Source organism: Labrus mixtus, chromosome 16 (assembly GCF_963584025.1).
Source record: "Labrus mixtus chromosome 16, fLabMix1.1, whole genome shotgun sequence".
NCBI classification, from domain to species: Eukaryota; Metazoa; Chordata; class Actinopteri; order Labriformes; family Labridae; genus Labrus; species Labrus mixtus.
This window is the reverse complement of record NC_083627.1, coordinates 22,617,931-22,636,414: the sequence shown is the minus strand read 5'-3', so window position 1 is coordinate 22,636,414 and position 18,484 is coordinate 22,617,931. Positions and strand designations below refer to the sequence as shown.

General features: G+C 40.8%; 1 protein-coding gene across 2 annotated transcripts in view; it reads left to right on the top strand.

Moving 5' to 3' along the window:
* znf704 (zinc finger protein 704) overlaps positions 1-8,440 on the top strand; it is a 46,559-nt gene extending 38,119 nt beyond the window's left edge. For both annotated transcript variants that reach the window (XM_061059133.1, XM_061059132.1), the window contains exons 4-9: positions 812-1,083; positions 3,399-3,499; positions 4,574-4,868; positions 5,821-5,955; positions 6,043-6,134; positions 6,899-8,440. In XM_061059133.1, coding sequence (XP_060915116.1) covers positions 812-1,083; positions 3,399-3,499; positions 4,574-4,868; positions 5,821-5,955; positions 6,043-6,134; positions 6,899-7,013 — 1,010 coding nt within the window. In that variant the 3' untranslated portion in view covers positions 7,014-8,440. The remainder of the gene's footprint in view (positions 1-811; positions 1,084-3,398; positions 3,500-4,573; positions 4,869-5,820; positions 5,956-6,042; positions 6,135-6,898) is intronic.
* Positions 8,441-18,484: the final 10,044 nt, after the last annotated feature.

The following is an 18,484-nucleotide window of genomic DNA, read 5'->3' as shown; positions in this document are numbered from 1 at the left end:
CTCTCTCTCTCTTTCTTTCTCCCTCTCTCTCTTTCTTTCTCTCTCTCTTTCTCTCTCTCTTTCTCTCACTCTCTCCCTCTCTCTCTCTCTCTCTCTCTCTCTCCAATAAATGCCCAAAATCTTAAAAATAAAAAAATATTTGAAGATGCAAGGTGGGGCAGTGAGCCACCAAGCAGCCAAAACAAACAAACAAACAAACAAACAAACTAGGTCTGCTCTTGACTCTTACTTTCTCTGTTTGGCTCCCTCACGTATGCACACACACACACACACACACACACACACACACACACACACACACACACACACACACACACACACACACACACACACAAAACAAAAGAAGTGCACCTACCTTTTTTCACACAAACTTCTATTAACTCCAAAGTTTTCCCCAGTTTCAACCTTCACAAAGTGAAATCTCTTTTGTAGCTCATATTCAAAAGAAACGTTTCTTTGATCCAACAAAACAAGACCTTGGAAGTGTCTCCGTGGAATCTCAGCACAAGAAAGTAACCTTTTATTTCCTTGTGTCACAGTCGACAGTTACGCTGGGAGGCTCTTCTGTGTGAAGTGCAAATAGAGCCGTCTGATCTTAATCTAACGTCTTGATCTCCTATCACTAACAGGAACACCCACACATTTTGCTGTGTGTTGTATCATCTATGATTATCCCTAAAAAATATTATTTTTATCTTTATTTTTATGCTAGAATTGTATTTCTCACCTCCTTCCCCCTTTCTAATCTTTATTTCCTCCCTCCCCTCCATGCCTGCACCTCCTCGCTCACTGTTCCTATCAATCTTCTCAGAGAGCGGTTCGTGGAAGGACAACGGCTCTGCTGGCCCCTTCACACCCTCCAGCAACAGCTCCTCTGGGGGCTACTGGAGCTGGTCTGCCCCCAGTGACCAGTCCAACCCTTCTACACCCTCTCCACCCCTCTCCGCTGACAGCTTCAAGCCCTTCCGTGTGCCCAGTCTAGGGGGTGTGGGTCCTGGCCCCGCAGGACCTGAAGACCCCAGCCTGGAAGATCAAGATGGCAGCAGCCTGCTCTTTGATGAGCCCATCCCTCGCAAGCGCAAGGTGAATACTGTCAACAGCAATCCTCTGTGAAGTACTAGTTAAAAGCATTTCTACTAGGAAAAAAAAGCCATACATAAAGAGAATATTAAGAATTCCAAACTAAAAACCAGGAAGTTGAATCTCTAGTTTTTCCTACTTTCTTAAATAGCTCAATCTTTCATCATCTTGCAGAGGGTGAAACAGACACAGCCCACCTACTCTACAAACTCTGAATGATTCCCTTTGAATACCTGTTGTATCTTTTTGAATATCTGAACACAGAATATATTAATAATTTACATCACTCTGCAATCTGTTTAGATCTGATAGAAAAGGATTTGAAATTCAATAACAGCATCCACCTAGAAAATAACAATTTCTGCCAATATTCCTATCTGATTAAAAATCTGTGAAAACATGCACAAGAAAGATTTAATGGCACTCACTGCACAGTCTTATCAGTAGGTGGTGGTATGCAGCCTTATTTATAAATAATTAAACTACATAGTGAATGATTTACATGGAGTGTAAGTAAGAAGTAGTTCATTTTTTTGTTCAGTGAATGAACACATTTTGAAAAGCATTATTTCTTCATCCCATCAGACTTTTTATTCTGAGCAGAGACAATTACATTTTAATTCCTCTGCTGGTCTATTAACTCATATTTTTATGCAATAGACGGTAAGATTAGCTTTCAAAACAATAAAACACCCCAGAGTTATTTTAAAAGCAGTTTTCTCCCAGGCTGAGACTTGTTATTAAATCAGTCAGTTGGCACCTTAATCCTCACGGGGATTAATAATGAGGATCTCGTGTGCTCGAGCAGATTCAAAACAGTCCCAACAGAAATATGAAGGTTATCATTTATGGAGCTCAGTCCCCCTGAAAAACAGGCAGATCGGTCAATAAGAAACGGGTTTGAGCTGACTGGCTGTCTGATGCAGCTCGATGATTTCACACTGTGATATTAACCACCAAGGTTATGGATGTGGTTTGGACGCTGACTGATTGGCGGGGGGGGGGATAGGACAGGAAAGGACACCCAGCCTCTTGCTCCAGTGGTTGTTTAGTCTTTGTTGTCCAGATGTTTTTATTCAACACACAGACTCTTCATTTCTGCTTGTCTTCATTTTTTTCTACACACTCTGACAGCTCCATCCCATCCACAGCTCCGTGTCACTCTCATTATTTTTTCAGATGTATAAATCTTCGCTGCCTCTCCTACTCTCTTTACCTCTCCCTCTCTCCTTATCAGCGCTCCTTCTCGCTAGTTTGGCATTGGCTGTCAGCGTCTTCCATCCATCCCTCCTTACATTCTCTCCCTTTTTCCCCCAAACTCAACATAAACTCTATACTGTGTATGTATGTGTCCTCCCCAGGCATTCACCCTTCATAATTACTCCTCATGCTTCTGCCCCACAACAGCAGTAATGATTTTAAATACCTGCAACAACAAACATAAAGATCCCGTCGGCTTTGTGTATCCTTGACAAATCGATAAGGACTTGGGTTGGCTCCACGTCCGCACTGTTTTAATTGGGGACTTATCACAAACAGAAAAAGAACAGAATGTTATGCATGAAGAATTAAAATGGGATAAACTGGAGACAAAAAACAATGATCAAAAGCATAATAATATAGTTGACTCACAGAAAACACAAGACGCTTTATGTATGATGCAGAGGTTTCACATGAAATGATCTACTTACTCCTCTTGGCAAGACAATGGCATTTAGGGCTCACCATTTAATTAACTGTGAAATGCTTCTATAAAGGAAACACACACACACACACACACACACACACACACACACACACACACACACAGAACAGGCCTTTTGTTACCCAAACACAAAACAATGCACGGGGGACAGATGATTGTTGTGTGTGCATGCAATTCTGAAGGAGAAGAAATAATAAAAAAAAATAATAACAAAACAACATTTTGTCAAAATTAAATCAGCCCCCTCAACAATAGTTTGATGGACAGCCCTGTAAGAGCATTTACAAAAGGCACAGGGCCGGGAGGCAGGCGGGCAGGGGGCGGGCAGGGGGCTCAATGAAAAACAATGCACCAGTAAGCCACCAGTGTTGTAATTAAAGTAGATATATTAACTGTAATAACTGTGCTCACTCAGCACAGATACATGTTAGAGTAGAACGCTCCATTAAAAGTGAAGTACATTATAGTTAGTTTCCAGTTTTCATTCTTCTACTGTATATAAGGAGGATGTAGTGTGAAGAGGTGTACTTTAGTCTTTACACATGACTGTCAGCATGAACCCATGTCTGAGCTCCTCTGACTGCAGCTGCTGTTCTCTGTGTGTCTCCTGCAGAACTCCATGAAGGTGATGTTCAAGTGCCTGTGGAAGAACTGTGGCAAGGTGTTGAGTACGGCTGCTGGCATTCAGAGACACATCCGCACCATCCACCTGGGGTGAGGGAACTACACTCACACACACACACACACACACACACACACACACAGCATACCTTAACTAGTCTACTTCTCTTCTCTGACCTCTTCTTTAGACTACCGCTCATGATACTATTTTTCGATTATTAAGTGGAAAGACGAGACGACCGAAATGGTTTTTAAAGAACCTGTATTTCTATTTTATACTTTTCAGAAAACAAACAAATTCCTCCTCCAAACAAATGAATTATTTGTTCAAGTTTCTGACCAAAACCCTGATTAGCCTTTTCTTGACATTATATTTGGACACAGCATGATGGCGTTTCATTTACCTTTGCTTGAAAGTCATTTTACCGACCCGACCTTGAACACACCTTAATGTCCCCTGGTTTAGTCGGCTAACTAGATTTTATTCTGCCGATTACAGCATTGGATTACTATTTTTAAATAACGGGACTTGCTACAAAGTTTGCATGTTCTGGCTGCTTTGAGTTGAGGATGACAGCATGCAGGACTGCTGCTAAATTTGATTCTTTAAATTTGATTAACAGAGCCGATGTGCTCGTTGGCTGGGAGCTACATTTTACACAAAAAAACGACCTTTTTTTAGAAGATAAATGTATATTTGTGCACCAATCTTTTCATTTAAAAGACGTGACTAGACTAAAGAAACCGTGTTACCCACGAGACTCGAGAGCAGTATCGATAAGCCCAAACATTATTGATTTCTGGGTTTAAAAAAATGCAGAATTAGGGTCCTTATGGAGCTTATTACAAACTCCATCCCTAAACATAAGACCTGTTTTTATGTTTTGTTTCTCACAGTGTTTATTGTTTACATATTTGTGTTTCTTTTTGGAGTTGAATTATCTGCAGAGATCTCATCTGTAAAGCACATATTCACATGATTATTAAAACCATCAAAAACACTGAATATCAGTTTCATGTTAGAAATAATCGTCCTCTTATTGATGAACAAAGATCTGAGCTGTTGTCGCTTGTTTCTTGTTAACCCCTCAGTTATCTTTTAAATGTTCTATTTCAGTTCAGACTGACTCACTGACTGACCGACTTTGTGTTTCTCTCTGTCTTCAGGCGTAACTGTGACTCAGACTGTAGCGACGGCGAGGAGGACTTCTACTACACAGAGATCAAGCTCAACACAGACTCAGTGGCCGATGGGCTGAGCAGCCTGTCCCCCGTGTCCCCGTCCCTCCTCTCTGCCCCTCCTCCTCCCCCCTCCCCTCTCCCGTCTCTCAACCAGCTGGCCGACTCCAACAGATCTCCGCAGTCCTCCGACACCAAGGAGCCTCACGCTGGTGGCAGCACCCCGCTCAGCCGTTCTGCGCCCAGCGCTCTCTACCTCATCCACACGGACCACGCCTACCAGGTCAGCAGGGAGCAGAGGAAATGTGTGCATGTACACAAACAGAAACACACACTGATGCACATGGCCAAGATTAAAATCAATGCTACGGTCAACGTAGGCATGAAGTTTCAATGCACTCTCTCGATCAATACACACCATAACATAGTCCTCATGCCACACAGTTCCCAAATACACACTACTCTGAGGTTCTTTGTTATACTGATTTTATGCCAGAGTGTTAAAAACACACAGATGATGTCACAGCAACGTGTGGCCCGGTTGAGGGTTGAGGTTTATCAACACAGCAGCAGCTCTGAAGAAGTCATTGTAGCTGGAATAGTGAAACTACCCATCAATTTTAACCATTCAAATCAGTAATGATACAGTTAAGTGTGAATAGCTACATGTTGTATTAATAAATAATAATAATAATAATGATACATTTTATTTATAAGCGCCTTTCAAGACACACAAGGACACTGTGCAACAATCAACATTTAAAAAAACAACGATGGATAAAATCAGCATACAATAAAAGAAATGAAATGTAGGACAGTGTAATTACAGTTAAAATGTTAGAGAGAGTAGGCGATCTTGAACAAATGGGTTTTGATATATGGTATGGTATTATCAACCCTTAGTTACTTGTATAGTGTTTACAAGTTGAGATCCCTAAAGTGTGCAATGAAAATATTGCAGAAACTTTTACTGAAAAACAAGCCGATCTATTTATTAGGCTAAGTTTGAGGCTTAGTTTCACTTTGAAAGAACATTATTTTATCTCGACTTTGGACATGCCTTACATTGAGATGAGTTATTCTCAAAGGTTTCCAGGTTTTCTTTTAATAATGTTTGAAAACATAAATCTCATTTAAAACACAGATTGATTGAAAAGAAAGAAGTGAAAGTGCTAGATTTTAATACCAGATCTTTTGGGGTCATAAAAACCGTCCCTTTTGACCTTTGACCTCAGGCCACGGCTCCGGTGTCAATCCCGTCAAACGGCAGTAACTCGACCAGCTCGGCCTCCACCAGCTTCACTCCCACCAACAGCTCCAGCTTCAGCATCTCCTGGCAGTCTCCGCCCGTCACCTTCACCGGAAGCACAGTGAGGAAACACTAATGCACACCAATGATTCTCTGCCACACGGAGTGATTCTGTGTTTATAACCTCAGACGTGTCTCTCCTCTTCAGATGTCTCCCAGTAAAAGCCAGGGCTTCGGTGAGCAGCGCTCTCAGACCATCTCTGTCCTCTCGTCTCCTCCCAGAGCCACCACCGCCCTCAGGTACTGAGTCCTTACTGCCTGCTGTGTCGTACTTGACATTTACTTTGTCAATTTAACTTCAGATGAATCCAAGGAATGTTCCTAAAAGGATTTTCTACTTGAACTAAATCTACCTGAGTTACATCACTTCATGTGTTAAAAACATACAATACTGACTCTTACAAATCAGCTTGCTAAATTAGCTTTTATTAAAAATGAGGCATTAAAAGTTGGCAGCTTCAGATTTGTCTTATCCACTTCAACAACAAACCAAGCTGTTGAAGATTGTTGAGTTAGTGCATCCCTTCTGTACCACATTAGGACACAAACATCATTAAAGGAGTAAAGGACTGTTGCTTGTTGATGGTGGTTTATTTGTTATTTGTTAATAACTCACGTTACAGAATGGAAAAGTTTCCTAACATCTTGAGAAATACAGTTTGCTTTTGAAGTTACCACATAATCACTGGGAAGAAGTGGAAACAACTCGCCAAAGAAGAATAAAAAAAAAACAGAAAACAGCTAGCCAAAAACAAAGAAAAACACATTTCTGAAAAAGAACAGTAGATTTAATCAATTTCTAAATCTTTACCTGTGAGAGTACTCTAAAGCATTTTTATACAATACAGCATTTATTTTGATTGGTTCTATGAGGGGAATCTCAAGCATCATTTTTTACCTCAGTTTTCTGCCCGTTTGATTCTTGCTTGCACATGTTATGATTATTTTTTTTTTAAACACAATCTTTTCGGTTTAATCACTTAACCTCTGTCCCCTCTCTACAGTCGGAAGGTGCGTGGTGAAGGGAAGAAGTGCCGAAAGGTGTATGGCATGGAGAACCGAGACATGTGGTGCACCGCCTGCCGCTGGAAAAAGGCCTGTCAGAGATTCACCGACTGAGCGTTCTCCAGTTATGACAAGGCGCTCTACGCCCACAGCCGTTTCACCACAAAGCAGGGAGGGGCATCGTTTTGCATGCATTTGGTTTTTCTTCAAAATCGCAACTGTCCGTCAAGCTCCAGCTCCGCCCCCTGTGGATGCCCCTCCTCCTCAGCTCCACTGAACCATTCCAGCAGTGGGAGGAACCGAGGGACAGTCAACTTTTACAGTGCTGTCCAGGATTTCCCACTACTGCCTCGCCATTCCCATCGTTTCCAGCTTTGGGAAAACTTAGTGCAGCTATACAGTATAAAGAAAAAAAAAGATCTAAAGATTTCTCCTGTTTTTTTTATGTTGAGTTCAGTGTTGCATCTTTCTATGTTTTGTAAAGCTCTGGTTTTAAGTAGAAAGTCAAAGAAGGGGTCCAGATAAAAAAGGCCAAAAGCCTTTTTTTTTTTGTTGTTTTATTAAAAGAAAAGAAAAATGGACCCAAAAGAAGAATGGGCTTCTTGCACCTCCTGCAGTTTTTGAACAATATTGTAAAAAAAAAAAAGAAAAAAAAAAGCATAGCGGTCAAAGTTCCAGTTTTTGTTCTTCCTTCAGCTCAATCATCATCTCTTTCATTTCTGGACTATTTCAGGTGATCTATTATCACCGACATCACAAAGCCTCACCTGGTTCCTCGTCTGCTCCTCGCTCCTGACAGCCTGAGGAAAGAACAGAAGTGATTCTAAGAAAGAGAGGGAGGAATAGAGACACACACGGTGGACCGGTCAATGCAAAAAAAATACACACTTTACAGTCAGGGATAGCAGCCGCACCATGCCACATTTACATACCACATGAGAAGCAAACACAGGTATGGCCACACAATCAAAGCAGGAGACAGAAACTGTTTTCTATCTCACTTTTTGTATCCAGTTAGCTTCATTTTCTTTCTTTTATCAGGGATGTGATTCAACAGAAAGCAAAAACCAGCAGCTCAAACTGTACACGGCACTAACTCAACACTTTCTCTCTTTCATTACACATGACAACTTTGCAACCAAAAACTCCTTTATCGAGTTCTTTATGTTTTTGGTTTTTGTTAAAGTGCCACTGTTGTTGATTTTTATTTTCCCTCTCTTCTTTTTTTTTGGCAAAGCCAAGACTGTTTACATACCACCTGCTCCAGACTACAGTGTGTTCAAAACGTTCCTGACAGCGCTGGAAGAATAAAGTCAGCAGCGTGCAAGGCCATAAAAAAAGAGAAACATGTTTCACCACAAACAGAGAGAGAGACATGCTGCCCTCCTTCTCAACCAACTTTGACACCTTTCAAAGGGAACAAAGTATCTTTGTGTTTACGTTTGCCACAAAGGAGGAGGGCTAAAAACCAAAAGTGAGGCACTTGTACTGTATATGAGTAATGGAGCACTTAACACTTGTGGTTACTTCAAGAGTAAAAAGTTCTTTCTTTCCAAAGCACTCTTTGTTTCCAACTTAAGCGGTCATAAGAGGAAGGAAGAAGCAAATTATTGAACCATTATTTGCTCCAAGGGCAGAAAAAGTTCAAAGTACTTGATTGGCTCACTGCTTTGTTGTTTCACGTGCACTGCACACTTACTTCAAGCAACGCTTTTGGCGCCAGCTTTCATAAAGGTCCTTATGTTCAGCATGTTACCTTGTTGCTGATGAGAGATGATCAGAGTTTTAATTGGTCAAAAAAAAACAAAAAAAAAACAATGCAGTTATCTGAATTTCATATGAATGTTTGTTTAATTTCCTGCCTCCATGTTGGCTTAAAGGCAGGAAACAAAATCACAAAGCCAAATAGTTTACAGATGTTGTCTTTGTTGGGATGAATGGACCGACTCTTTTGTCACCTTCAGAAATGACCGGTGTTACCAAGAGGCACATTGTGATTCTGTTCCTGCATTTAGCATCTTGCTTCAAGCTAATTCATTTGAATGCACGCTGATGCATTTTATTCTGTTCCACACATTCAACCCCAGAATCAGTGCAAACCAACACCAGCTAATAAACTCGCATGCTCGCTCATTGATACACACAACTTCAGCACCTGAAAATCGTAGCTCTTGTTATTTCTTTCTTTATTTTCTTTTCTTTCCTTTTTTTTGTCATTTCATGTACATATATATATATGTAGTTCTTGTATTCTCTATAAGCTCCATGTTTATGGCCAGCTAGCTCGGTCGTTACATTTGCCATCTTATGAACAAGACAGGTTCAGCTATGATGTTACGTGAGGAAATAATGTACCGTTTAACCTGTCCGGCTACTATTATTTAAAAATATAGGAATAGCCTTAAAGTCACTCTTTTAAAATCATCGTGCTTCTTCTGTGTCATTACATTGATGTGTCAGAAAAGAAAATATTTAGATTATCTCCACCTGATCCTATTATTGTTTAAGAAAGACAAATCTATATGTACGTAAAGAAGAAACTTTGAAAAGACATTGATTTGGCTGTTTTTATTTTTCATATATATACAGATATATATGTATGAATTGATATGCCGTTTATTGATTTTGTTTTCATGTTCTGCTGATGCATTTTTGTACTAACTGTTACTGTGGGAGGGAGTGAGGAATAATTAAGCTTGTTTTTGCTCTTTTTCTGTGGATGTGACCCGCAAGCTCCCGCCTCCAGCTCCTTCACGTCACGCTCCCCGCTGCCTGCCGCTAAGCGCTCCAACACCGCAGTTGATTAGAAAACCTTTATCTTATTTCCAATTCTCGTCTCGCGGTGTCACGCAGGCCCACTTGCAATTAGTTTGATTGACATCTCGGGGTGTTTGTGTTGCAGTCACACACACTCCTGTGAGTGAACGTGAAGGAGCCTCGGGGCGAAGTGTGCGGGGCTGCCACTGAAGCTCGGTGCTCTGCCCACCCCTCCCCTTCATGCATGCCTCTAAAGGAGTCTTGACACACCTTTTATCAAACGGCCTGTGGCGTTTCCCTGTCAGGGTGTGTGCAGGTTGACGAGGAAACACACTTTGTTGTTTTTCTTGCTCCAGACCTTAAGGGCTGGATGTGGCCGAAGTTTGTTTTTTGTTTTTTTTTTTCAACTCCATGCACTACCCAATGCCCTTTCTCCATCTTTGTGGTGCTTCATGTGTGTGTCCTGACAGTCTCCTCCAGTGGTGTTTTGGGAAACATCTGGCAGCCAATCAGATCCCTGTCGGGGCTCGGTCCAGGAACAAGTTCCAACAGAGCATGCATTGGAAGCATCAACACTATATCTTTTTTTAAATGGCAGCATCTCCAGGCAGCTGATTCTCCAGAAGCGTCCTCATGGTCATAGTTGTGGCCACCAATTGGAATGTGTTACAACATGCTTATATTGGCTGAAATAAACACACCTAAGCTAAACCCATAAGATCTCTAAAGGATATTTGCTGCCATTTGTAAAACAAAGTCAGAAGATGTAGTTCAGTGAGAGACTCTGGGGTTTGTTTCGAGGACCGGGTCCTGTCCCGCATCGATCATCCTGGTTCCACTCACTGCCAATGTTACAGAGACGACTCGAGTGTTCAAAGACACTTAGCCGCACGTCTCTTCTTGCATTCTGTACATGCAGGTGCTTGTGGCCTCGGCCGGGGAGAAATGGAGGTGCTATAATCCCATGTGTCATTTTCACTCCATTTTGTACACATTGTTATGCTGTAGAACATGAAAATAAAAACAACCTGCCTCAAGTCTACCAAGTGTCCAGACACAAGGTCGTGAGTGGCTCCTACAGAAAAAAAAACAGCTCTCTGTCCTGCTCTTTGATCCATTTCGACTGTTCAATTTTGGTTGCTACAATGCTCTCTCTCTTAAGATTATAATGTTTCTTTTTATTATATCTTAATCTTAAATGCAAACATCAAAGTACTTCTGTTAAAGCCCAAAACAAATTCAATATTCAAAGAAAATGACTTTGTGCCCAACACATCAACATGTTGCAGATTTGTTTGGGATTTGTTTGGGATGCTGTAGAATTAAAACTCCTTTTTGGGCAAAACTGGCAGACACAGAGGGATCAAGACTCATAATTGAACTCCCAAATTGACACTTTAATGATGCCAAACATGCCATATGCTTTTTCCTCCTCCTGATGTGATCATCCAACTAGCTCATATAAGAGCAGCAGTGAGCCCCTCAATCCTGCGAGCCAGCAAAACATGCGTGCTTGTGAACGGGGGGGGGGGGGGGGGGGGGGTGCTCCCGTTGAAAACATGTGTTGGCACAGCAGAGTTAAAACTGCTATCAAAGAGTCACAATAGGCGGTCTTGTTGCCTCGGTGAGAGTGATATGAATACTTATGAGGAGCGTCAGCGGCTGTCCTGGCTTTTGTTCTCTCAGTGTGCAGCCCCCCCCCCCCCCCCCCCCCCCCAACTACCTACTAGCCACCAGCTATGATTGATCATCTGAATAAAGCAAGAAAGAATTATTCTGCTTACTGAGGTTATAGAAATCAACTCTAGTGAGTTACGAGGAACCCTCAGTGCTCATGTCCTCACACACACACACACACACACACACCTATGCATCCACGTTCCAGTTTAGCTCTGCGCCGAGCTGTGATGGCTTTAACAGCAGTTCATGCATTGACAGTTTGATGAGCCCCCCTCCTGGTTTATGGACCTGATCCGTACCCAGATTAATGTTTCATTCATGACAAGACTTGTTTGTGACAAGAGGCTAACACTTATTACAGCTTTATATCATCCGCGTATAGGTCAATATATGCTACTATATGTACAGATTAACCCTGCAGTGCAGTATATCTAAGCTACAGTAAACGTGTGTGTCAGTATTTTTGTGTTATATCCCGGACTTCTCCAATTTTCTTTTTTAAAATGTTTGTACAACATGCAGGAGCTGAGGTCAGCCTTCAAAACGTTTGTGGCTACAGATTAGCTGCCCAGTAAGGAAGCCCTAAGCGGTCATGCATCCATACATATTTCCTTTTTTTTTTACATACATATTCTTTTATAATAAGTCATTTCCTGTTGTTCCTGTTTACTTATCCTCAGAGTCACAAACAAAGTTAGAAATAGTCTTAATTTAGCGTTAGTGTGATAGCAGCATGGTATGTTGTGGTCTGGACTTTCACGTTGTCCAGCCTATTTTGTTTTCTAGACAGCATGAAACCCGTTATCACAAGAAATCAAGCTTTGTTATCTCAAAATAATGAGTTAAATTAGTCTATGATGAAAGGAAATACAGCTTTGTTATACTAAGATAAAGACCAAAGTAATTTGAGATCTCGAGAAAAACATCTGAAATGAAGTAATTTCACTGGAAAAGTATTATCTTGAGTTAAAGAGATAAATCAGTTGAGATCTCAAGAGAACAACACTGGAAATGAGTCATTATTACTGGAAAATGGATTTAATACAGTATTGGTGCATGTCCACTTCAGGCTTCCGTAGGCCAGCTTCTTTCTAGCAGGTGAGAAAACATATTTTCTTCCTTGCTAGCATTTACCACTCTTGTTTATTTCAGAAATAGCATGTTATCACACTCTGACAGCAGGTGGCGCTCATGAGGCAGTACCTGTAAACTCATTTTAACCTGTAATTATCTTTTTTTTTTAAACTCAGAGATGGACTGTTTGCACGCTTGAGCACACCTGACTCGTCATGGCATCGCCTCGCATGACCCTCAGTATGGATTGAGTAAGCAGCGTGTCCTCAAAGAGTCCACCTCCCACCGACTGTAGCGCTAGTTGCCATGGCAACTATGGTGTCAGGCAAGATTATGTGATTCGGCTCCTATCGGCTGTCGAAGCTGGAGCAAGAGGAGGCACCCTCTGTCCTTCGTTCATTCAGGAATGTGAAGGAGGAGGAGGAGGAGGGCTTTGATAGAGGTTTTTTTTTTCCCCTAGAAGATTACAATGTAAAAAAGAAAGAAAGAAGAAATGTCTTAATATGTGTTTCCATCCCCATTATTGTTACCTTTGGAGGAATAGAGGAGTCCTGAATGTGCCTTGAAGAGTGCAGAGTTTCTTGGAGCTCTGTTTGCAGGAGGGTTGCTGTGATATGCAGGACCACAGCAGCGATGCAGGAATGTCTCTGGTGCTGGCTAGTCTGAGTTCTGCATTTTTTAAAAATCTAAACCTTGTAATTCAAAGATTTGTGATACAAAGAAAACGTCCTGTGAGTTGCGTTCAGAGAACCTTTTGGTCACTCGCTGGTTCTAGAAAGATGTTGCAAGGTCTAAGAGTGATTTTTCTACTTTTTAACTGTAAAACGATTTTTTCCGATTTCCAAACTTATGATACTGTGTTTCAAATGTGTTTTCTTTTCTTTGTCTGTTGTTTCTCCTCCTCTTTGTTTTCCCAAACATGACTCCTCTCTCCCTTTTGTACAAGGGCTTGTAGATAAATGTATGTCAATGTGAAGAATCGCTGTTGTGTCGCATTCTAGAAATGTTTGGGAAATCAAGGAAACCTCATGTAACAAACAGCTTGTAAAACAAACAGTGAGATGATCCCTTTTTTTTTTTTTATCGCGGAGCTGCTCGTTTATTTACACCTCAAATGAAAGGCATCACTTTCTTTGTGTGAAGGTGGAGGAATATTAAGATGAAACAAATAGAGGGAAGACAAACACCCTCATCATGCTGAAGTCTATCATTGGATTTGATTACTCACAATATTGACTTTTTTCTGCCTCAGCTCCATCTTTTAAAGCTTCGATATGCAACACAGAGAGCGCTGACCCCGCCCTCTCTGTTATTGGGATCATCTCATTGGCTGTTTTAATGGATTACAATCATGTAGACCTCAAGAACTCAATGACTGTCGCACTGGATTTTTACACTCTTTTTCTCAAATAGTATATAAGCTATATGCTCTGGTCTAACTGTATTTTTAATACTGCATGTGCATGCAAATAAGGAAATTATGAGACTTTATATAAATGTGCTCTATTTGTGCTTTGACGTCGATGACGGGGGTTGGGAGCAGCCGGGGTTGCCTCAGTGTATTTAGTTTAAACTACACGCTTTATTGGGTTTTTCAAAACTCAAGATTGGTGTACAGAAAATAAAACTTTACCTCGTGTTTTTCAAATCTATAAAAAGAGAGTCACCTTTGATTCCTTCCATCGACCTGTAATCTGAGACTAAATACCAGTGGCACTCTTGCAGTATGATAGTTTAACTTATTTCAGGGCTTTCCAAAAGCTCTTTGACTATTTTACATTCCCCTATTCCCCACATCGGTTTACAGCACTCCAGAGTTTTTTTTAAAGCTTCAGTAAACGACGAGGCTTCATTTGGCAGTGGCTGCTCTCCACCCTGATTTGCTGACATAGTATGTTGCATTTGATATCCTTTTGAAGCCTCTAAATGTAAATGTTTGATTGTGTTTTTCCAGACTGTAAAACTAAAACATATAGATGCAACACATTGTCCTTCTTCAGATCTTGTTCTTGCGCCGTGCATTCGGCGATACAGTGGGTTTTATGATAACCGCCTTCTCTGGCATAAATGGTGAAGATGTTTTTCGTTCATTCAATGAGCAGGGCGGCTTCAAATTTTAGTTCAGTGTCAAAACATTGAGGACTTGTGAAGGAATAGTCTGACATTTTGGGGAAAATGTGCTTTCTTGGTTAGCTTATTGGGAGGATTAATACCACTTTAGTGTCAAGTATGGGAAGCCACAGTTGTAAGCATGTTGGCTGATATAGCTAACATTAGCAGCTTTGAAACTGCAAGAGATTACCAGTGGTGACTCCAGAAAGCTATTGATCAAAACCAGCAAACGGTTCACATAAATCTTTACTTCTTTTTAAATTATATTGGACAAACAACACTTGGCATGTTAATAAGTGAACCCATGAAGTACTGGTAGGGACAGGACATTTGTTATCCTCTGATAGAGCCAGGCTGTTTGAGCATTTCCAGCGTCAAAGCCATGCTAAGCTAACCAGCTGCTCCAGCTAACCTACATACTAACTGTTCAGACATGAGAGTAGCTCTGATGTCATTGAAAAAGATTTGGCTTTATATGTGGCATTCAAGTGAACAGTGAATGCAGGACTAAACTATAAAGTATTTAAAATCCCTGCAGTAAAACAAGGAAATATTTTCATATGCTAACAAAGTCCTGCGCTGTTCTGGCATCATGGCCCCTAAATTTGGCTCGAATTCCTGATCCTGAAACAACAACGGTGAAGGAGAGGGTTTCATTTATTTACAACACAGGAGTGCTCTCATATCTCAAACAGTGTCAGCTCTAACAGGAATACTCGTCTCCCAAAGGCCTCTCCTCACCAATCTGCTGGTTTTATAAGTCTGCTAGCTTGGTTCATATGCTCCAGCATGAGTCCCACAGGTGTACTTCCTCGTGGGTCATCAGGAGTAACAGTATGTTTTCATGAGGCTTTGTGTCTCATGACTGCAGGGTGAATAAGAAAAACATTTTATCATTCTGCGCTTTTGGGGGGGGTGCGCCTCATATTCTGCAAGGCTCTCCTCCTTTCCCAACAGCTACAACATTTATATCACTCTGCATCATTTATCAAAAGGAATCTGTTAAGAAAGCATTCCAATATGCAACTAAATATCTCAGCTGCAAACGTTTGTCGCCTGTGTTTTTTAATTTTTTTCAGAAATGGCTATCGGGCAAGACTCCTTTCACTACACATATGCATGAGCTGATGCTACACAACCTGGACCTCGCAACACACACACACATTAACAACATTATGAGTGAACGAGGTGTGTGTGTGTGTGTGTGTGTGTGTGTGTGTGAGAGCGCCAATTGTGTTGGATCATGTCATCATGGCAATATGCACCCATGCTGTTCGACATATGTCCCTGTGGCTTCCGGTCTCATCCTGTAATGATGTGAGCAGTCCGCTGGTGTTAGCTCGCGTCTTGCTAGGCCGCTGGTCTAAACACAGTTAGCATTGAATGTATGTGTGCGATGACATGATGGAGTGTGTGTTTCGGATGACCGCCTGAGGTTACGTCCCATCTGCTCAGTGTAGCATTTACACCTTCTCTCTCTCTGTTTGTTTGTGCAACAAAAGTGTGAGCATGTGAGTGTGTGTGTGTGTGTGCATCTCTAGTCTCTGATCAAGACATTCCTGCAGCCATAAATGCACAAGTTTCAATGTGCAAGCTGTCATACCTCATGCATTATCTACATGGCATAATAATCCTCCCCCCTGCTGCTTTTTTTCACACCCTGCTTATCTTCATCACACTACCAAAATCAAATATAAGGAGCCCACAGTGAAGATTTCTGATGTTTATGATGCACAAACTCGAGGTCAAATCTCGTCTGGTTTGAACTCACTAACATTAAACAAGATGCAGAGATTGTAGTGACTCTGATCCTGCCTGTAACCACATGCTGTGCACTTGTGTCTCTTCTCCTTTGAGGCGTTTAAGGTGCAGATCAAGGCATCACTGAGTCAAGCTAGTACAAGATGCTCGGGCCGCTCTTATTGGAGCGCAGGGAGCTGTTCATGTGTCCGAGGCATTGAATAATTGATGAGAAACAGCACATGTACACAGGCTCCATTTGTGACCTGAGCTGATAAGAATCATTGCCGTCCATTAAATTGGTTGCTTCCTTTCGCTGTGAGGGTGCAGGAGGTTCAAAGCAGTGAGGGGTGGGTGGATGAAGGAAGCACATATGGATCAGTTTTACACAAGCAGTATAGTGTTTTACATCCGATAAGTCAAGACATTGAGTTATTTCTGTTGTTGCAGAAGCAAGATTTGGCTTTGAGAAGGCCAAGAGTGAAAGAATTTAGTTTATTTCAGATTAAGTGCAACAGAAGTACCTCAAAATGAAACCTAGTGGTATCCTAGGTTAAAGTGTCACCTGAAGAAAACATATTGCATGGTCCTCTTTTTGTGTCAATATTTGAACTCACAAATGACTCCCAATCCTTTTTCAGAGTTTGAACTACCTTGAACGTTTGGAAATAGATTCTGTTTCTCGCTGAAAGTTAGACGAGACGATTATGACCTCTCTCATGTCGAAGCTACAGCTCAGACAGCTAGTTTAGCCTAGCTTAAAGTCAGAAAATAGCTAAAATCTAGCTAGTTGCCTAAAACAATCTCTGAACTAGACTTTTCTTATTGCTGAACATTAGTTAAACAGATGGTGGCTGCTTTCTTCTTACATTAGGTACGACTTTACAGAAGCAAAACGTTTGCTGAGCTAAGCAAAAACACAAAGAACGACTAACTTTTCTTGCCGTTAGCTAGCTTAAACAAAGGACTTGACCAAGCAATAGCATGGCAGATACACCATTTCTGTTATTACTGCTAAGCTTATTGTCAGTTCTTGCTCATTTGTAAGCCACAGACATTAGAGCGGTGTCAGTGGTTCTCGTCTAAGAGTTATCTCTAAATGCAAAAGGAAACTGATTGGATTGATTGGAAGTCATTTTGGACAATTCCTTAAGGTTTTTTCTTTATTGCCTTCTGTACTCACACACAAACAAAGCCATGTTTGAACCGAATGTTCGCTTTCAGCACATGTAAAAGGCTGCTTCATCATATTACATACAGAGACCGTTTTCAGTGTCACATATTAAGTCTACAAATGATTTTTTTTTACTGTTAACACAACACAATAAGCACTTGCAATACGTATCTGTTCTGTCACAAATCGTATACTCTGTTGTACCAATGATGTTTTCTTATATTCTTTTCCACAAAATAATCAAACTATTTCTATGAATATATGGTGATTTGTTTTCTTCCGAAGAAGAATCAATACCAACTGACTGTTAACTCCTGTACCAGTTTATTTTTTTCTTATCTGATCTCTGTTTAGAAAAACTGCCTTTGTTCTCGTTGTAAATTGTGTTTACTGACAAATTGCGTTCTGGTGCTGTTGTTGTTTGACTCTGTGCAGTTACGACCTCCTCCAGGGCGATCTGTGTGACTGGACAACTCTGGAGGCTTCTGGTTAGAACTGAATAAAGATTTTTTGGCAGCTGTTTGGTATCCGTTGTCACCGTGTCTTTTCTTTTCTCTGCTGAGACTAAAGAATGCTTAATGTTAAAACATGTATTCATAAAGTACAACAGTTAGTCTTTTTTATGAACAAGTTAGCTGCTCAAGTCTTGGAACCTTGTAACCATACACTTCTGAGTTAACTTACGTATACTTTACTTGATACTATTTACATTTTTACAGCAAATATTGTACTTTCTACTCCACTAGGTTTACTTAACAGCTTAAGTTTGTGGTCACATTTGCAATTGAGACTTTAAATATCTGATAAATCCTATAAATGAGTTGCTTGTGGAGCAATGCATGATCAATAATAATACAGAATAACATATATAAAAGAGGTATTTCCTTGTAATCTTCAGTAATTATTTAAACTTAAAATTGAAATTACTGAGTAACATGAAGAAGGAAAAACAAAGCCCATTTTAATTCTGATAAATAAAAGCCACATTATTAAAGTGAAATTTAAAGCTGCACTGACCTTTTGCAGCCATTAGGCCTTACTCATTCTT